This window comes from Chaetodon trifascialis, chromosome 15, assembly GCF_039877785.1.
Source record: "Chaetodon trifascialis isolate fChaTrf1 chromosome 15, fChaTrf1.hap1, whole genome shotgun sequence".
NCBI classification, from domain to species: domain Eukaryota; kingdom Metazoa; phylum Chordata; class Actinopteri; order Chaetodontiformes; family Chaetodontidae; genus Chaetodon; species Chaetodon trifascialis.
This window is the reverse complement of record NC_092070.1, coordinates 16,797,782-16,819,967: the sequence shown is the minus strand read 5'-3', so window position 1 is coordinate 16,819,967 and position 22,186 is coordinate 16,797,782. Positions and strand designations below refer to the sequence as shown.

Here is a 22,186-nt window from a genome sequence, read left to right as displayed (position 1 = left end):
AAAAGTAAACAGACCAAAAACTGTGGACAACAAAATTGTTTGTATTTATTTGCTTTGTTGAAAACATCATCCATCCATCCATCCATTATCTATACCGCCTATCCCTTTCGGGGTTGCGGGGGGCTGGAGCCTATCCCAGCTACAATGGGCGAGAGGCGGGGTACACCCTGAACCGGTCGCCAGCCGATTGCAGGGCGTTGAAAACATCATTTAAAACAATAATGTTCATCAAAATGTTGTAACTGTCAGGAGATTTTATTTTACTCCTCGTGTTCATCTCACATCTCATGAATCCAGGACACAGAGATAACAGACATATTTGTGTCTGATTATTACTTCAGTGTGTTTTCTTCAGAAAGCTACATTGTTATTAGGTGTTAATTTACAATAAAAGCTCAACAGAGAGATTAATATCACCTTTTTTTGGTTTAGTTGCTTGCAGTCGTTACAACAATCAGATGAAATGAGCAAATGAAACTGAGTTTTCATTCTCCGTCAGTGAAGCGTCACCTCTCTGCTCCTCCCTCTCTTCCCTCCCAGGATGCACCTGCAGGCCTCCTCTGCTTATTTATAACTGCATGTAAATGAAGAGGTCAAGTGTCAGCTCTCTGTGAAATCAGAGGGAACTCAATTCAATCCCTTTTATTAAGAAGTGAGCAAAGAAACAAATCTATGACAATGAAAGTGCAGGAAGTCTTTTTCAAATCATCATGTTGTCATATTTTGGGGTCGGGGGGAGACATTGTCCACAGAGACAATAATGGAGACAGAAAAGACTTTTCCCTTCACAGAAGATAAGAGAGCAAGAAATGTGGCAAAGCATGCAGATTGAAGCAAAGCTCCTCCTCCTGTCAGTCACTCTCAGTTTCAGTCTTGTCTTAAATTGCTCCTCCAGCACCTCCTCTCCTCATCCTCCAAACCCTCCAATCTGTCAGCAGGAAGCTCACTTTCCAAGTTCCAAGGCCATTCTCAGCACACACTGACAACATGCTGGGGACCCTCTGCACTCTCATCACTGCTCTAACATGTAAGGAGGCTGACTTACTGCAGCTTTCAGCTCATGTTGGATTCATCAGTCTGTGTGTTTCTCTTGACTTCATGTCATCTTGTTGTTTCCAGGTGTGAGTGGTGTGACGGTGGTGACACAGAAGCCTCCTGTTGTGGCGCTGAGGACAGGAGAGACAGCCACCATGGACTGTAACCTGGGCACTGTGACTGACAGTGTTGCTAGTTGGTACAAACAGATTCCAGGAGGAGTTCCTCAGTTTGTTTTATATTTTTATCACGGCCATAGTTCTCCCAGCTATGGCTCTGGTTTCTCGTCTCCAAAGTTCACATCTACTCATCAGTCAAAATCAGATTATCGTTTGATCATCAGCAATGTGGAGGAGGGAGACTCAGCAGTCTACTACTGTCAGACATGGGACAGCTCTGCTAAGGAGCACGTATCACAGTGATTTACACTGTGACAAAAACCTCCTCACTAAATACTTCTGCTTTCTGAGTCTGAGACACATGTCCACTGATAATAGAGCCACCAAACAAGCTCAGTGTAACATCCCACCGTGTCCAATCATTTGTTTTCAAAAATGTAAAGAATTTAGTTTTCTTTGCCCAAAATTTGACAAAAGTATACATTTATTAATATTTTGCATTCATTCCCTCACAATCAGAATATTATTAATAATATAATAATATATTATGATCTGAACCAGCAAAAACATTCCAGCTTCATCCAGAATAAAACCTTGTGTGGTTTTATTCATGACATGACTGGTAACATTGTGGTTTTAAAGAAATAAAGCCATAATACTTAATGTAAAATAAAAGTGTTTACTTAGGGCTAAGCTGGAGCTCTGATGGGCTGCAGGTGAGCTGCTTGGAGCAGGTGTGTCTGCTGAACAGCAATCAGGAAGTGAGGAGCAGAGGAGAGCTACGACCACAACACATCCACAGACAAACACACAGAGGAACAAAGAGGGGAGCACAGGAGACACGAGGTCAGGGAGAAAACACAGGAAACACCAGGAATAACTGAACGTGACGATGGCTGCAGAGGCTGGGGTCCTTCATATATGTTATTTCTGTTGGATTTAGTCTGATCAGTCTCAGTATTAATGAGTGCTCACAGAAGGATTCACAAATGTAAATCAGGATTTATAAATAATCTGAAATCCAGCAACATCATATTTATCATGTGATTATGTTTTTTTTTAAGTCTTTTGACTTGAACAGATCCTGAAAAAGAACATTTGTACCACCCCTGAGAATATTAACACTCCTCCTCCTCCTCCTCCTCCTCCTCCTCCTCCTCCTCCTCCTCCTCCTCCTCCTCTCCTCAGTGTCTTTATAAGCTTCAGTCTCTCTTCTCCTCACACTCCAACCCTGCTCACCTCTCAGCTGGACAGTAAGGGACGTTTACAGCACACACTGACAACATGCTGGGGACCCTCTGCACTCTCATCACTGCTCTAACATGTAAGATATTCTTCTCATTGCTTTTATAGCTCATATTTTCACACACAAACCTTTCACTCATGGATTTTTCTCTGTTTGTTGACAGATGTTGATGCAGCGAAAGTGCTGACCCAGACGCCTGCTGTCCACACAGTTTCTCCAGGACAAGAGGTTGTTCTCAACTGCAACATTCAGAGAAATGATGGATACATTGTCAGTTGGTACAAACAGGTTCCTGGTGAAGCTCCTCAGTATGTTCTGTATTTTTACTACGGGAGCAGTTCACCCAGCTTTGGAACAGGATTCTCCTCAGACAGATTCAACTCTAAAGCCTCATCAAACACAGATTACCAGTTCATCATTAAGAGGGCAGAGGCAGGAGACTCTGCTGTCTCTTACTGTCAAACATGGGACAACTCTGCTAAAGAGTTCGTATCACAGTGATTTACACTGTGACAAAAACCTCCTCACTAAATACTTCTGCTTTCTGAGTCTCTGACACTAGTCCACTGATAATAGAGCCACCAAACAAGCTCAGTGAATAATTATGATAATATTGCATTCATTCTTTTACAATAAAAAATTGATGAACAGAACTAACACAAAAATGTGAGAAATGCACCAGTTAAAACATTTCACTTTCATCCATTGTCATTTGGATTTTCGACTGGCAGTCAGCAAACAGACAATGCTTTCTGTAACTTCCCCAGAAAAACATGAAAATTATATTTTCAAAGTTCTTCACTCTTTTATTGGAGTCTCACATTAATGCTGAGAACTATCTAGTGTTAGTTTGCCAAACATAAACAATATTAAACGTGCAACAACAGGTCAAGATTTATTACACGAAACTAAACTCACAGTTTACAGAAATAAAATGCTATTTTATCTTTATAATGTTCAAAAAAGATTTAAATCATGGAAATTTGCAACATGTTCTGTTTTCCTGATTTAAATTCTCAAAATGTAATAAATCCTATTTTACAGAAATCCTCTGGTGCACATAGCGATGATTATTATAGTTACACTGAGATTCAGTTGAAGACCCCAACACTGTCCTCTGTCACTATAATCAACAACACTGTGTCTGATGTGAAACATTTAAGTTTCTGGGATCCACAATCTCCCAGAACCCAAAGTGGACGTCCAATATCACCACAATCATCAAAGAGGCCCAGCAGAGGATGAACTTCCTGTGTCAGGTCAGGAAGTTCAACCTGCCTCAGGAGCTGCTGGTCCAGTTCCACACTGCAGTCATCCAGTCTGGACTCTGTTCATCCATCACTGTCTGGTTTGGATCGACCACCAAACAGGACAGAACAGACTGCAACAGACAGTCAGGACTGAAATATAGAGTCCTGTGTACACGTTAGAGCTGATTGTTACTCAGCTCTGTTTATTGAACATATTGTCAAAAACAACTGTGAGAGGAAGAGTTCTGAGATCCAATGAAGTCACATTTAGTTTCTGTGTTATGGTTTTCACCAAGGTTTTGAACAGGAGCCAGTGATGCAGACCAGAGAGAAGGCAGGTAAAATAACAGAAATGTATTAATAACAAAAAGCACACTCTAACAGAGTGGAAATAACTAAGGGAGCTCCGTACGACGGGTCTGAGGCAAGGCACATGTTGAAGTGGCAGACAGGCAACTGAAACACAAGAAACACACCTTTAGTGGTGGAACAAAGAAAACACATTCGCACACTCACAGTAGCGAGAGAGAAAGTACTCACAATAATGGATCACAAACAGGCCTGGAAGGAATCTCGGGAGGAAAGAGACTGGAACAATCCGGCGACAGCTCGGAGAAAGCTCTCTCCTTAAATATTGAGCCTGATGAGCAACCGGTGTGCACAGGTAGGCGGAGCTGGCCAGGTGTAGGACACGCCCAGCTGCACAGGCAGGGGGAAAGACAGACAGACAAAAACACACAGGGACAAGGGAAAAGGAAACACAAGGGAGAGACACACTGCCAGATCCTAACAATCTGATCATCTTTACTTCATGTCTTTGAAATGAAACAGCACTTTAAAGAGAACATTTGTGTCAACCCTGAGAATATTAGCACTGATGAAAGGTCATCATCAGGCCTGCAGAGACAACAAGAACAACAACAAAACAAACTGGAACAAACTGATTTTGTGGATTTGTATTCATGACTGAAACCAGTGTTGAGTGTTGAAACTCCTCCTCCTCTTCTCCTCTCCTCAGTGTCTTTATAAGCTTCAGTCTCTCTTGTGAAGAAGTCTTTTTCAAATCATCCATCCATTTTCTATGCCGCTTATCCCTTTCGGGGTCACGGGGGGGCCGGAGCCTAACTCGGCTGTCAACGGGCGGGAGGCGGGGTACACCCTAGATGGGTCGCCAGCCAATCACAGGGCACAAACACACAACTATTCACACTCACACCTAGGGGCAATTTAGAGTCACCAATCAACCTAATGAGAATGTTTTTTTTGGTCTGTGGGAGGAACCCACACATGAACAGGAAGAACATGCAAACTTCACACAGAAAAGCTCGACCGGGGAATCGAACTGGCAACCTTCTTGCTGTCATATTTTGGGGTCGGGGGGAGACATTGTCCACAGAGACAATAATGGAGACAGAAAAGACTTTTCCCTTCACAGAAGATAAGAGAGCAAGAAATGTGGCAAAGCATGCAGATTGAAGCAAAGCTCCTCCTCCTGTCAGTCACTCTCAGTTTCAGTGTTGTCTTAAATTGCTCCTCCAGCACCTCCTCTCCTCATCCTCCAAACCCTCCAATCTGTCAGCAGGAAGCTCACTTTCCAAGTTCCAAGGCCATTCTCAGCACACACTGACAACATGCTGGGGACCCTCTGCACTCTCATCACTGCTCTAACATGTAAGGAGGCTGACTTACTGCAGCTTTCAGCTCATGTTGGATTCATCAGTCTGTGTGTTTCTCTTGACTTCATGTCATCTTGTTGTTTCCAGGTGTGAGTGGTGTGACGGTGGTGACACAGAAGCCTCCTGTTGTGACGCTGAGGACAGGAGAGACAGCCACCATGGACTGTAACCTGGGTTCTTTTACTGACCGTGGTGTTTGGTGGCACAAACAGATTCCAGGAGGAGTTCCTCAGTATGTTCTGAGGTTTCATCACAGCCATAGCTCTCCCACCTATGGCTCTGGTTTCTCATCTCCAAAGTTCACATCTACTCATCAGTCGCAATCAGATTATCGTTTGATCATCAGCAATGTGGAGGAGGGAGACTCAGCAGTCTATTACTGTCAAACATGGGACAGCTCTGCTAAAGAGTGGGTATCACAGTGATTTACACTGTGACAAAAACCTCCTCACTAACTACTTCTGCTTTTTGAGTCTCTGACACATGAACTAATGCTCTCTATAACTACCCTACATGAGACTTTTCGACAAACCAGTTTCATCAATCTGATCCTGACCAGTTTCACATAAACATTTCTACCAAATCTCTCTCAACACTGAAATTGAAGAAATAATTAGATTTAGCATTTGTTGTTTTCTGCTTTTCATTTAATTCTTTTCATTTGCACGACACAGTAAAAACACCAACGACTGATAAACAAAGATAAACAGAGAATTTCATTCTTACTGTTGGGGATAAATATATGTGGTCAATATCTGTATTGATCAGTCAGTGGAAATGATGGATCACTTCTGTTTGTGGTCTCAGAGACTCCGTCTGTGAAACCAGATTAAATACAATGGATTTGAATCAGCTCCATCTGTGTGATTGGTGCTGTCAGCACTTTTTATGCAGCATTTCACCTCCCAAACATCAAATCAGTCTCCAGAAGTTCATGTTATTGCAGTTTTATAACAGTCTGTTCATAAGAGGTCTAACAGGGAGTTTGACCTCTCTGACGTTTAATTGACCTCAAACATCAGAAATGTCACCATGTGTCAAAACATCTTTCACTTTTCTACATATTGAGTTTTAATGAGGTCAGAAGAAGAACATATTGAGTATATTTGCACATACAGCCGTGGGTCTGTGGGTCTGTGGGTCTCCAACAACGTCAACAAAACACAGGGTGAACACTGTTACAGGACAAAATGCACAGCCTGATAAGTTCAGTACAGCAGGAGCCATTTTTGTGAGTCATTATGTCTCTGACATTATATCAGCTGCTTTGGTTAAATCTGATCGTTTGAAGACGACTTTTGGCTGCAGCAAGTTAAACAGAAAATGACTGTTATCCCATCCCTGCAGTCAATAACAGCCAACCAAGTTCAGCTGCATTGTCTGAATGATGTTCCTCATTAACATTGGACTGAATTGACTGATGATGTCTGGACTTTGAACATGTCCAGCATGAAAACAAAAGGATGCAGCAGAAGACTGAGAATCAGTCCTCAAGTCCAGCAGTGTCTGTGAGCAGAAGCAGACTGATGAAGTGAATGAGATGTTGACAGTGAAAGTTGGTCTCAACAGGATGTTTCAGTTCCACTCCCCTCATCAGTGAGAATCAGGAGGTTTTTGTACGGCCATGTGTACAAACTGAATCACTGTGGTATTCGGACAAGGCACCAAGCTGATTGTGACAAGTAAGTACTTTTTAACTGATCACAAAACAAGACAGATTCTCTGTTTCTGAGTCAAATTCAGTCAAAATCATCAATTCATATCAGGCTGACTGTTTAGAAAGTCAAACATGTTGTTGAGTGAATTTCACTTTGACTTCTTTTCATCTGCTTTGATGCCAGACTGTGTCTTTGAGGACAAAGTAAAGATCTGCTAATGATCAAAATATGTTCAATGATATCTACAAATACTCTGAAGTGTTTTGATGGCTGAGCAATTTTAACATTTGAGCAAAATGAACAAAATTATTTTATATTTTCAAGACTGATGACACTTTTGTATCATTGTAAAACCAAATGCTAAATAATCTGTCAAATGTAATTTATTCTGTTATATCAACACTAAATTATTGAGTTTATTCATGTTTACTGACTAATCTTCCCAAGTTTAGGGAGTTTTTTCATATAAATGAATATAGTTTTTCTCTCATTGATCAGACAAACAACAGCAAAACAGCTAAATGACCACTGATTTACTGTCGTGCCATTTGTGAGACACAGAAAGTGACTTCATGAATTTGTTCAACATAAAAATGATCCTGAATGAATCCAAATATTTCTCAGTTTGTAACTGATAGACTTTGTTTGAAACAGGAAGAGTGCTCATATTTTAGGTGATGATTTCAAAATGTTTTCACTCATTTAAAATGCTTCTTCACTTCTTCACTGTGTTTGTTGTATTGTTGAAGAAAACAGGTCAATAATCTGCTGCTGTCATGCTTTGTATCAGTGATTCGATTTGGAGTTATTTGATGAATGTCCTTCATGTATTTTCAGGCTCCAGCCTCCCTCCTCCTGTCCTCACAGTCTTCCCTCCGTCCCGTGCTGAGCTCCAGTCCAACAAAGCCACTCTGGTCTGTCTGTCCAGTCAGTCTGTGCCTTTTGCAGATGTGAGCTGGTTGTCTGGTGGGAGTCCAGTGAGCAGCGGGATCTCCACCAGCACCGCTGTTCAGCAAGCAGACCAGACTTTCCGAATCAGCAGCTCTCTGGCCATCCAGACGTCAGACTGGGACATGGATAAGGTTTACACATGTAAAGTGTCTTTGGGCTCCCAGACTTCAGAGAAAAACATCAACAAGTCCCACTGTCCCACTCAAGAATAGCAGAGGAGCAGAATGAGCATTTCAAAGCTGCTTCTTTACTCTTTGTGCTCTTTGCTCATGACAAGGTTGACATGTTAGAAAAGATGTGTCTGCATGCTTGTAATAAATGTTGTGACAGTGAGGTGGAGGTGTTGTATCAGCTTTGCAACTGCTGCGTTTGTCCAGACTCATTCAATAAAAAGTAAACAGACCAAAAACTGTGGACCACAAAAGTGTTTGTATTTATTTGTTTTGTTGAAAACATCATTTGAAACAATAACGTTCACCAAAATGTTGTAACTGTCAGGAGATTTTATTTTACTCCTCGTGTTCATCTCACATCTCATGAATCCAGGACACAGAGATAACAGACATATTTGTGTCTGATTATTACTTCAGTGTGTTTTCTTCAGAAAGCTACATTGTTATTAGGTGTTAATTTGCAATAAAAGCTCAACAGAGAGATTAATATCACCTTTTTTTGATTTAAGTTGCTTGCAGCCGTTACAACAATCAGATGAAATGAGCAAATGAAACTGAGTTTTCATCCTCCGTCAGTGAAGCGTCACCTCTCTGCTCCTCCTCTCTTCCTTCCCAGGATGCACCTGCAGGCCTCCTCTGCTTATTTATAGCTGCATGTAAATGAAGAGGTCAAGTGTCAGCTCTCTGTGAAATCAGAGGGAACTCAATTCAATCCCTTTTATTAAGAAGTGAGCAAAGAAACAAATCTATGATAATAAAAGTGCAGGAAGTCTTTTTCAAATCATCATGTTGTCATATTTTGGGGTCGGGGGAGACATTGTCCACAGAGACAATAATGGAGACAGAAAAGACTTTTCCCTTCACAGAAGATAAGAGAGCAAGAAATGTGGCAAAGCATGCAGATTGAAGCAAAGCTCCTCCTCCTGTCAGTCACTCTCAGTTTCAATCTTGTCTTAAATTGCTCCTCCAGCACCTCCTCTCCTCATCCTCCAAACCCTCCAATCTGTCAGCAGGAAGCTCACTTTCCAAGTTCCAAGGCCATTCTCAGCACACACTGACAACATGCTGGGGACCCTCTGCACTCTCATCACTGCTCTAACATGTAAGGAGGCTGACTTACTGCAGCTTTCAGCTCATGTTGGATTCATCAGTCTGTGTGTTTCTCGCGACTTCATGTCATCTTGTTGTTTCCAGGTGTGAGTGGTGTGACGGTGGTGACACAGAAGCCTCCTGTTGTGACGCTGAGGACAGGAGAGACAGCCACCATGGACTGTAACCTGGGCACTGTGACTAACAATGCTGCTAGTTGGTACAAACAGATTCCAGGAGGAGCTCCTCAGCATGTACTGAGGTTTCATCACAGCTGGAGCTCTCCCAGCTATGGCTCTGGTTTCTCATCTCCAAAGTTCACATCTACTCATCAGTCAAAATCAGATTATCGTTTGATCATCAGCAATGTGGAGGAGGGAGACTCAGCAGTCTATTACTGTCAAACATGGGACAGCTCTGCTTCTGCAGCTGTATCACAGTGATTTACACTGTGACAAAAACCTCCTCACTAAATACTTCTGCTTTCTGACTCTCTGACACATGTCCACTGATATTAGAGCCACAGACAGGCTCAGTGTAACATCCCACCATGTCCAATCATTTGTTTTCAACAATGTAAAACAATTCATTTTCCTTGACCAAGAATATTAAGGTCGCAAGGAAGGCGAGGGTCCAGAATGCAGAAAGAAATTAACAAAGTTTATTGATTTAAAAAGAAAAACAACAACCAAAAAAAAAAAAAAAAATCACAGCTGTGGAAAAAAAAACTCAGCAACCAAAACAAAGAGAACAAAAAAAAACCAACAATATCATCGTTGGGGAAAAACTCAGCAGACAAGAACAAACAATCGTTCAGGAAAAATACAAAACTCACATGAGCGAACCAAAAGCACTGCACAGAACTACAGCATCGGCTGGAGAAGCGTGGCAGGGACCAGGAGATCAACCTGTGGTGAGACACAGAGGGTAAGAGAGGGAATCATCTGGTACAGGAGTGTGGGAGAAGCCAGCTTAAAAAGGAGAGTCTTGATGAGCGAGGATTAGAGTCAGGTAGGTCAAGAAGCCGCTCACTTCACAGGAGATCAGCCCCACCCCTGCCACACTCCAGCCCTGCAGAGAAACAGAAACAGAACCAGAGCAGACAAAACACAGCCAGAACAAAGAACCGACGAAAGGACATATTTATAAGTATGTTGCATTCATTCTTTAACAACCATAATATTGATAATAATAAACTTATTGAAGAAGTTAATCAGTAAAAACATTTCACCTTCATCCACAATAAACTAGTTTTTTTTTAAAGTTAGGATTCAAACCTTATGTGGTGTTATACATGAAATTTTCAGGGGTCAGGTGGACTGTCAACATCGTGGTTTTAAAAAAATGAAGCCATAATAATTAATGTGAAATAAAAGTGTTAACTTAATCTTGATTACAAGCAATAGAGGCAACATGTGGCTCATATTTGCCATTTGCCACTGCTACATCAGATCTATCATTAAAATGTAATCCTTCTGTTATGTCCAGTTAACTCTGTACTCAAAAGCAACACTCAAAGGCTGAAGATGATTGAACACAGTTTACGTAGGACTTGGGAAAGGTGAGACGAATTGATGGTGAGCTCAACTGGAGTTCTCACGGCTGCAGGTGAGCTGCTTGGAGCAGGTGTGTCTGCTGAACAGCAATCAGGAAGTGAGGAGCAGAGGAGAGCTACGACCACAACACATCCACAGACAAACACACAGAGGAACAAAGAGGGGAGCACAGGAGACACGAGGTCAGGGAGAAAACACAGGAAACACCAGGAATAACTGAACGCGACGATGGCTGCAGAGGCTGGGGTCCTTCATATATGTTATTTCTGTTGGATTTAGTCCGATCAGTCTCAGTATTAATGAGTGCACACAGAAGGATTCACAAATGTAAATCAGGATTTATAAATAATCTGAAATCCAGCAACATCCTATTTATCATGTGATTATGTTTTTTTTTTAAGTCTTTTGACTTGAACAGATCCTTAAAAAGAACATTTGTACCACCACTGAGAATATCAACACTGATGTTAACTCCTCCTCCTCCTCCTCCTCCTCCTCCTCCTCCTCAGTGTCTTTATAAGCTTCAGTCTCTCTTCTCCTCACACTCCAACCCTGCTCACTTCTCAGCTGGACAGTAAGGGACGTTTACAGCACACACTGACAACATGCTGGGGACCCTCTGCACTCTCATCACTGCTCTAACATGTAAGGAGGCTGACTTACTGCAGCTTTCAGCTCATGTTGGATTCATCAGTCTGTGTGTTTCTCTTGACTTCATGTCATCTTGTTGTTTCCAGGTGTGAGTGGTGTGACGGTGGTGACACAGAAGCCTCCTGTTGTGACGCTGAGGACAGGAGAGACAGCCACCATGGACTGTAACCTGGGCACTGTGACTGACTATGGTGCTCGATGGTACAAACAGATTCCAGGAGGAGTTCCTCAGTTTGTACTGAAGTTTCATCACAGCGATAGCTCTCCAAAGTATGGCTCTGGTTTCTCGTCTCCAAAGTTCACATCTACTCATCAGTCAAAATCAGATTATCGTTTGATCATCAACAATGTGGAGGAGGGAGACTCAGCAGTCTATTACTGTAACACATGGGACAACTCTGTCAATGAGTGGGTATCACAGTGATTTACACTGTGACAAAAACCTCCTCACTTCTGCTTTTTGAGTCTCTCACAGGTCTTGACTGGCAGTCAGCAAACAGCCAATGCTTTCTGTAACTTCCCAACAGAAACATTTGCTAAATATAAACAATATTCACACATGCAACGACAGGTCATGATTTATTACACTGTTACAAAACTCATTGTTTCCAGAAAATACTATTTTAGATTCACAAATGAATAATGTGCTTCCAAGACATTAATGACAGGACTTATATATTGGATCATGCTAAGCTGATGAGAGGACACTTCTCTAAGTATGATAAGGGATAAACAGTTGTGTTTACTCCAGCTTCTTATTTTCTACCTGTCAGATCACAAAGTTCCTGACTAACAAAATGCAGCAGGTGAGATTGGATAAAATCACATCCAGCACCTGGTCAATCAGCAGTGGCGTCCCTCAGGGAGGTGTGCTCTCCCCACTGCTCTTCCCCCTCTACTCCAACGACTGCACCTCAGCACACTCGTCTGTTAAACTTGTTAAGTCTGCAGACGACACAACGACCATCGACCACACGACGGTGATGAGTCTTCATACAGATGGGAGGATGGACAGCTGGTCCTCTGGTGTGGTCCACAATCTCCCAGAAACCAACGTGGACATCCAATATCACCACAATCAGTAAAAAGGCCCAGCAGAGGATGAACGTCCTGTGTAAAGTCAGGAAGTTCAACCTGCCTCAGGAGCTGCTGGTCCAGTTCCACACTGCAGTCATCCAGTCTGGACTCTGTTCATCCATCACTGTCAGGTTTGGATCGACCACCAAACAGGACAGAACAGACTGCAACAGACAGTCAGGACTGAAACATGTCCAGAGTCTTGTATATTAGCACTGATGTAAAGGTCATCATCAGACCTCCAATGACAACAAGAACAACAAAAAAACAAACTGAAACAGACTCATTTTGTGGATATTTATTCATGACTGAAACCAGTGCTGAGTGTTGAAACTCCTCCTCCTCCTCCTCCTCCTCCTCCTCCTCCTCCTCCTCCTCCTCCTCCTCCTCTCCTCAGTGTCTTTATAAGCTTCAGTCTCTCTTCTCCTCACACTCCAACCCTGCTCACCTCTCAGCTGGACAGTAAGGGACGTTTACAGCACACACTGACAACATGCTGGGGACCCTCTGCACTCTCATCACTGCTCTAACATGTAAGATATTCTTCTCATTGCTTTTATAGCTCATATTTTCACACACAAACCTTTCACTCATGGATTTTTCTCTGTTTGTTGACAGATGTTGATGCAGTGATCGTGCTGACCCAGACGCCTGCTGTCCACACAGTTTCTCCAGGACAAGAGGTTGTTCTCAACTGCAACATTCAGAGAAATGATGGATACATTGTCAGTTGGTACAAACAGGCTCCTGGTGAAGCTCCTCAGTATGTTCTGAGATTTTACCACAGTCACAGTTCACCCAGCTTTGGAACAGGATTCTCCTCAGACAGATTCAACTCTAAAGCCTCATCAAACACAGATTACCAGTTCATCATTAAGAGGGCAGAGGCAGGAGACTCTGCTGTCTATTACTGTCTAACATGGGACAACTCTGCTAAAGAGTTCGTATCACAGTGATTTACACTGTGACAAAAACCTCCTCACTAAATACTTCTGCTTTCTGAGTCTCTGACACTAGTCCACTGATAATAGAGCCACCAAACAAGCTCAGTGAATAATTATGATAATATTGCATTCATTCTTTTACAATAAAAAATTGATGAACAGAACTAACACAAAAATGTGAGAAATGCACCAGTTAAAACATTTCACTTTCATCCATTGTCCTTTGGATTTTCGACTGGCAGTCAGCAAACAGACAATGCTTTCTGTAACTTCCCCAGAAAAACATGAAAATTATATTTTCAAAGTTCTTCACTCTTTTATTGGAGTCTCACATTAATGCTGAGAACTATCTAGTGTTAGTTTGCCAAACATAAACAATATTAAACGTGCAACAACAGGTCATGATTTATTACACTAAACTAAACTCACAGTTTACAGAAATAAAATGCTATTTTATCTTTATAATGTTCAAAAAAGATTTAAATCATGGAAATTTGCAACATGTTCTGTTTTCCTGATTTAAATTCTCAAAATGGAATAAATCCTATTTTACAGAAATCCTCTGGTGCACATAGCGATGATTATTATAGTTACACTGAGATTCAATTGAAGACCCCAACACTGTCCTCTGTCACTATAATCAACAACACTGTGTCTGATGTGAAACATTTAAGTTTCTGGGATCCACAATCTCCCAGAACCCAAAGTGGACATCCAATATCACCACAATCATCAAAGAGGCCCAGCAGAGGATGGACTTCCTGTGTCAGGTCAGGAAGTTCAACCTGCCTCAGGAGCTGCTGGTCCAGTTCCACACTGCAGTCATCCAGTCTGGACTCTGTTCATCCATCACTGTCTGGTTTGGATCGACCACCAAACAGGACAGAACAGACTGCAACAGACAGTCAGGACTGAAATATAGAGTCCTGTGTACACGTTAGAGCTGATTGTTACTCAGCACTGTTTATTGAACATATTGTCAAAAACAACTGTGAGAGGAAGAGTTCTGAGATCCAATGAAGTCACATTTAGTTTCTGTGTTATGGTTTTCACCAAGGTTTTGAACAGGAGCCAGTGATGCAGACCAGAGAGAAGGCAGGTAAAATAACAGAAATGTATTAATAACAAAAAGCGCACTCTAACAGAGTGGAAATAACTAAGGGAGCTCCGTACGACGGGTCTGAGGCAAGGCACATGTTGAAGTGGCAGACAGGCAACTGAAACACAAGAAACACACCTTTAGCGGTGGAACAAAGAAAACACATTCGCACACTCACAGTAGCGAGAGAGAAAGTACTCACAATAATGGATCACAAACAGGCCTGGAAGGAATCTCTGGAGGAAAGAGACTGGAACAATCCGGCGACAGCTCGGAGAGAGCTCTCTCCTTAAATATTGAGCCTGATGAGCAACCGGTGTGCACAGGTAGGCGGAGCTGGCCAGGTGTAGGACACGCCCAGCTGCACAGGCAGGGGGAAAGACAGACAGACAAAAACACACAGGGACAAGGGAAAAGGAAACACAAGGGAGAGACACACTGCCAGATCCTAACAATCTGATCATCTTTACTTCATGTCTTTGAAATGAAACAGCACTTTAAAGAGAATATTTGTATCAACCCTGAGAATATTAGCACTGATGAAAGGTCATCATCAGGCCTGCAGAGACAACAAGAACAACAACAAAACAAACTGGAACAAACTGATTTTGTGGATTTGTATTCATGACTGAAACCAGTGTTGAGTGTTGAAACTCCTCCTCCTCTTCTCCTCTCCTCAGTGTCTTTATAAGCTTCAGTCTCTCTTGTGAAGAAGTCTTTTTCAAATCATCCATCCATTTTCTATGCCGCTTATCCCTTTCGGGGTCGCGGGGGGGCCGGAGCCTAACTTGGCTGTCAACGGGCGGGAGGCGGGGAACACCCTGGATGGGTCGCCAGCCAATCACAGGGCACAAACACACAACTATTCACACTCACACCTAGGGGCAATTTAGAGTCACCAATCAACCTAATGAGAATGTTTTTTTTGGTCTGTGGGAGGAACCCACACATGAACAGGAAGAACATGCAAACTTCACACAGAAAAGCTCGACCGGGGAATCGAACTGGCAACCTTCTTTGCTGTGAGGCACGCGCACTACCTGCTGTGCCACCGTGCAGCCCTTTTCAAATCATCATGTTGTCATATTTTGGGGTCGGGGGGAGACATTGTCCACAGAGACAATAATGGAGACAGAAAAGACTTTTTCCTTCACAGAAGATAAGAGAGCAAGAAATGTGGCAAAGCATGCAGATTGAAGCAAAGCTCCTCCTCCTGTCAGTCACTCTCAGTTTCAGTCTTGTCTTAAATTGCTCCTCCAGCACCTCCTCTCCTCATCCTCCAAACCCTCCAATCTGTCAGCAGGAAGCTCACTTTCCAAGTTCCAAGGCCATTCTCAGCACACACTGACAACATGCTGGGGACCCTCTGCACTCTCATCACTGCTCTAACATGTAAGGAGGCTGACTTACTGCAGCTTTCAGCTCATGTTGGATTCATCAGTCTGTGTGTTTCTCGCGACTTCATGTCATCTTGTTGTTTCCAGGTGTGAGTGGTGTGACGGTGGTGACGCAGAAGCCTCCTGTTGTGGCGCTGAGGACAGGAGAGACAGCCACCATGGACTGTAACCTGGGCACTGTGACTAACCGTGTTGCTAGTTGGTACAAACAGATTCCAGGAGGAGTTCCTCAGTTTGTACTGAGGTTTCATCACAGCCACAGCTCTCCCAGCTATGGCTCTGGTTTCTCGTCTCCAAAGTTCACATCTACTCATCAGTCAAAATCAGATTATCGTTTGATCATCAGCGATGTGGAGGAGGGAGACTCAGCAGTCTATTACTGTCAAACACATGACAGCTCTGCTAAAGAGGACGTATCACAGTGATTTACACTGTGACAAAAACCTCCTCACTAACTACTTCTGCTTTCTGACTCTCTGACACTCGTCCACTGATAATAGAGCCACCAAACAAGCTCAGTGTAACATCCCAACATGTCCAATCATTTGTTTTCGAAAATTTAATTATGTTTTCTTTGCTCAAGAATTGACGAACATACATATTGATAAGCATTCATTCTTTTATAATGATATTATTATTCATAAAAAACTTATTGAAGAAGTGAACCAGTAAAACTTTTCACCTTCATCCAGAATAAATTAATCAGGCCTCACACCTGGTGCTGGGTTCATATTTTCTTTATTCACCAAATGTTCTGGGGGTCTAGTGGACCAGCAACATTGCACTTTTAAGAGATTGTTTTGTTTGTTCTATTTACATATAGCTAAATGTTTATGTTGACCTTTGCTCAGCTCTGTTCTGAGCTTTATGTCTATGTCTGTGAACGTACATTGAGAGCAACAGAAAACCAAATTACGTGTGTTTGTAAAAATACTTAAAGCTGATTCTGATTGTTACTGAACACTGTTTCAGATTTAAGATTTAAGATTTACTTGATTGATCACACACAACACAACACAACACAACACAACACAACACAACACAACACAACACAACACAACACAACACACATACATATGCCATGCTTTGGTGAAATTGTTTCCTCCACATTTAATCCATCCTGGAAGTCCTTCCTCCGTGTCAGACCAGGAGTGGTGGGCTGCCAGCCAACAGCGGCGTCTGGGGACCCAGTTCCTTCTTGTCACCGTTGGTCAGGTGGTGGTGATCTTCTTGCATGTTTTTAGTGGGTTTTTTATGGAGGATACCCCAGATGAACATGGGGACAACATACAAACTCCACACAGAAAGGCCCCTTTCCTCGAGATAAAGGGCAGCAGGCACCGAAAGCATGATGGAGGACACACCCCCAGCATCCAGAGCGCCCCAGACGGAAATCGAACCCGGGACCTTCTAGCTGTGAGGCTACAGTGTTACCACTGTTCCACCATGCAACCAATACTGCTCATACTGTCATAAACAACTGTGAGAAACCCATCCATCCATCCATTATCTATACCGCCTATCCCTTTCGGGGTTGCGGGGGGCTGGAGCCTATCCCAGCTACAATGGGCGAGAGGCGGGGTACACCCTGAACCGGTCGCCAGCCGATTGCAGGGCCACTGTGAGAAACCATCAATCTGAAATCCAGTAACATCATATTTGTCATGTGATCATATTTTATTTGTCTTTTGACTCAAACAGCACCTTAAAAAGAACATTTGTACCACTCCTGAGAATATTAACACTGATGTAAACTCCTCCTCCTCCTCCTCCTCCTCCTCCTCCTCCTCCTCCTCCTCCTCCTCTCCTCAGTGTCTTTATAAGCTTCAGTCTCTCTTCTCCTCACACTCCAACCCTGCTCACCTCTCAGCTGGACAGTAAGGGACGTTTACAGCACACACTGACAACATGCTGGGGACCCTCTGCACTCTCATCACTGCTCTAACATGTAAGATATTCTTCTCATTGCTTTTATAGCTCATATTTTCACACACAAACCTTTCACTCATGGATTTTTCTCTCTTTGTTGACAGATGTTGATGCAGTGATCGTGCTGACCCAGACGCCTGCTGTCCACACAGTTTCTCCAGGACAAGAGGTTGTTCTCAACTGCAACATTCAGAGATATGATAGTGCTTATGTCAGTTGGTATAAACAGGTTCCTGGTGAAGCTCCTCAGTTTGTTCTGAGATTTTACTACGGGAGCAGTTCACTCAGCTTTGGAACAGGATTCTCCTCAGACAGATTCAACTCTAAAGCCTCATCAAACACAGATTACCAGTTCATCATTAAGAGGGCAGAGGCAGGAGACTCTGCTGTCTATTACTGTCAAACATGGGACAACTCTGCTAAAGAGGACGTATCACAGTGATTTACACTGTGACAAAAACCTCCTCACTAACTACTTCTGCTTTCTGACTCTCTGACCATGAACTAATGCTCTCTATAACTACCCTGCATGAGACATTAAGACACTATAAACCAGTTTCATCACACTGATCATGAATGAACATTTTCATATAAAAGTTTCTTCCAAATCTCTCTCAACACTGAAATTGATGAAAAAATTCAGCATTTGTTGTTTTCTGGTTTTCATTTAATTCTTTTCATTAATTTCATTTCAAAATTTCATTTCATCAGCACCAACGACTGATAAACAAAGATCCATCCATCCATTTTCTATGCCGCTTATCCCTTTCGGGGTCACAGGGGGGCCGGAGCCTATCTTGGCTGTCAACGGGCGGGAGGCGGGGTACACCCTGGACCGGTCCCCAGCCGATCGCAGGGCACAAACACACAACCATTCACACTCACACCGAGGGGCAATTTAGAGACAGTCTGTGGGAGGAAGCCGGAGTACCCACCCACACATGCACGGGAAGAACATGCAAATTTCACATAGAAAGACCCGACCCGGGACCCGAACCGGCGACCTTCTTGCTGTGAGGCACGTGCACTACCTGCTGCGCCACCGTGCAGCCCATAAACAAGGATAAACAGAGAATTTCATTCTTACTGTTGGGGATAAATATATGTGGTCAATATCTGTATTGATCAGTCAGTGGAAATGATGAATCACTTCTGTTTGTGCTCTCAGAGACTCCGTCTGTGAAACCAGATTAAATACAATGGATTTGAATCAGCTCCATCTGTGTGATTGGTGCTGTCAGCACTTTTTATGCAGCATTTCACCTCCCAAACATCAAATCAGTCTCCAGAAGTTATTGCAGTTTTATAACAGTCTGTTCATAAGAGGTCTAACAGGGAGTTTGACCTCTCTGACGTTTAATTGACCTCAAACATCAGAAATGTCACCATGTGTCAAAACATCTTTCACTTTTCTACATATTGAGTTTTAATGAGGTCAGAAGAAGAACATATTGAGTATATCTGCATTTTCTTCATTAATATTGGACTGAATTGACTGATGATATCTGGACTTTGAACATGTCCAGCATGAAAACAAAAGGATGCAGCAGAAGACTGAGAATCAGTCCTCAAGTCCAGCAGTGTCTGTGAGCAGAAGCAGACTGATGAAGTGAATGAGATGTTGACAGTGAAAGTTGGTCTCAACAGGATGTTTCAGTTCCACTCCCCTCATCAGTGAGAGTCAGGAGGTTTTTGTACGGCCATGTGTACAAACTGAATCACTGTGGTATTCGGACAAGGCACCAAGCTGATTGTGACAAGTAAGTACTTTTTAACTGATCACAAAACAAGACAGATTCTCTGTTTCTGAGTCAAATTCAGTCAAAATCATCAATTCATATCAGGCTGACTGTTTAGAAAGTCAAACATGTTGTTGAGTGAATTTCACTTTGACTTCTTTTCATCTGCTTTGATGCCAGACTGTGTCTTTGAGGACAAAGTAAAGATCTGCTAATGATCAAAATATGTTCAATGATATCTACAAATACTCTGAAGTGTTTTGATGGCTGAGCAATTTTAACATTTCGGCAAAATCTGTACAAAATTATTTTATATTTTCAAGACTGATGACACTTTTGTATCATTGTAAAACCAAATGCTAAATAATCTGTCAAATGTAATTTATTCTGTTATATCAAGACTAGATTACTGAGTTTAATTTATTAATGTTTACTTACTAATCTTTTAAAGTTTAGGAAATTGTTTGAAGTTTTTTATATACATGAATATTGTTTTTTCTCTCGATGATTAGACAGACAACAGCAAAACAGCTAAATGACCACTGATTTACTGTCGTGCCATTTGTGAGACACAGAAAGTGACTTCATGAATTTGTTCAACATAAAAATGATCCTGAATGAATCCAAGTATTTCTCAGTTTGTAACTGATAGACTTTGTTTGAAACAGGAAGAGTGCTCATATTTTAGGTGATGATTTCAAAATGTTTTCACTCATTTAAAACGCTTCTTCACTTCTTCACTGTGTTTGTTGTATTGTTGAAGAAAACAGGTCAATAATCTGCTGCTGTCATGCTTTGTATCAGTGATTCGATTTGGAGTTATTTGATGAATGTCCTTCATGTATTTTCAGGCTCCAGCCTCCCTCCTCCTGTCCTCACAGTCTTCCCTCCGTCCCGTGCTGAGCTCCAGTCCAACAAAGCCACTCTGGTCTGTCTGTCCAGTCAGTCTGTGCCTTTTGCAGATGTGAGCTGGTTGTCTGGTGGGAGTCCAGTGAGCAGCGGGATCTCCACCAGCACCGCTGTTCAGCAAGCAGACCAGACTTTCCGAATCAGCAGCTCTCTGGCCATCCAGACGTCAGACTGGGACATGGATAAGGTTTACACATGTAAAGTGTCTTTGGGCTCCCAGACTTCACAGAAAGACATCAACAAGTCCCACTGTCCCACTCAAGAATAGCAGAGGAGCAGAATGAGCATTTCAAAGCTGCTTCTTTACTCTTTGTGCTCTTTGCTCATGACAAGGTTGACATGTTAGAAAAGATGTGTCTGCATGCTTGTAATAAATGTTGTGACAGTGAGGTGGAGGTGTTGTATCAGCTTTGCGACTGCTGCGTTTGTCCAGACTCATTCAATAAAAAGTAAACAGACCAAAAACTGTGGACAACAAAAGTGTTTGTATTTATTTGTTTTGTTGAAAACATCATTTAAAACAATAATGTTCATCAAAATGTTGTAACTGTCAGGAGATTTTATTTTACTCCTCGTGTTCATCTCACATCTCATGAATCCAGGACACAGAGATAACAGACATATTTGTGTCTGATTATTACTTCAGTGTGTTTTCTTCAGAAAGCTACATTGTTATTAGGTGTTAATTTGCAATAAAAGCTCAACAGACAGATTAATATCACCTTTTTTTTGGGTTTAAGTTGCTTGCAGCCGTTACAACAATCAGATGAATTGAGCAAATGAAACTGAACGTTTATCCTCCGTCAGTGAAGCGTCACCTCTCTGCTCCTCCCTCTCTTCCCTCCCAGGATGCACCTGCAGGCCTCCTCTGCTTATTTATAGCTGCATGTAAATGAAGAGGTCAAGTGTCAGCTCTCTGTGAAATCAGAGGGAACTCAATTCAATCCCTTTTATTAAGAAGTGAGCAAAGAAACAAATCTATGACAATAAAAGTGCAGGAAGTCTTTTTCAAATCATCATGTTGTCATATTTTGGGGTCGGGGGGAGACATTGTCCACAGAGACAATAATGGAGACAGAAAAGACTTTTCCCTTCACAGAAGATAAGAGAGCAAGAAATGTGGCAAAGCATGCAGATTGAAGCAAAGCTCCTCCTCCTGTCAGTCACTCTCAGTTTCAGTGTTGTCTTAAATTGCTCCTCCAGCACCTCCTCTCCTCATCCTCCAAACCCTCCAATCTGTCAGCAGGAAGCTCACTTTCCAAGTTCCAAGGCCATTCTCAGCACACACTGACAACATGCTGGGGACCCTCTGCACTCTCATCACTGCTCTAACATGTAAGGAGGCTGACTTACTGCAGCTTTCAGCTCATGTTGGATTCATCAGTCTGTGTGTTTCTCTTGACTTCATGTCATCTCGTTGTTTCCAGGTGTGAGTGGTGTGACGGTGGTGACACAGAAGCCTCCTGTTGTGACGCTGAGGACAGGAGAGACAGCCACCATGGACTGTAACCTGGGCACTGTGACTAACCGTGTTGCTAGTTGGTACAAACAGATTCCAGGAGGAGTTCCTCAGTTTGTTTTATATTTTTATCACAGCTCGAGCTCTCCCAGCTATGGCTCTGGTTTCTCGTCTCCAAAGTTCACATCTACTCATCAGTCACAATCAGATTATCGTTTGATCATCAGCA

General features: G+C 42.5%; 2 protein-coding genes across 2 annotated transcripts; both read left to right on the top strand.

Annotated features, from left to right (window-relative positions):
- Positions 1–987: 987 nt before the first annotated feature.
- Positions 988–8,236, top strand: LOC139343530 (immunoglobulin lambda-1 light chain-like). The gene is made up of 4 exons (XM_070981242.1): positions 988–1,027; positions 1,120–1,445; positions 6,975–7,008; positions 7,822–8,236. The coding sequence occupies exons 1-4, from the start codon at positions 988–990 to the stop codon at positions 8,145–8,147; spliced, it is 726 nt and encodes a 241-aa protein (XP_070837343.1). The 3' UTR covers positions 8,148–8,236.
- Positions 8,237–11,358: 3,122 nt separating this feature from the next.
- LOC139343518 (immunoglobulin lambda-1 light chain-like) lies at positions 11,359–20,844 on the top strand. Its single transcript, XM_070981224.1, has 4 exons — positions 11,359–11,398; positions 11,491–11,813; positions 19,574–19,610; positions 20,441–20,844. The coding sequence occupies exons 1-4, from the start codon at positions 11,359–11,361 to the stop codon at positions 20,764–20,766; spliced, it is 726 nt and encodes a 241-aa protein (XP_070837325.1). The 3' UTR covers positions 20,767–20,844.
- Positions 20,845–22,186: the final 1,342 nt, after the last annotated feature.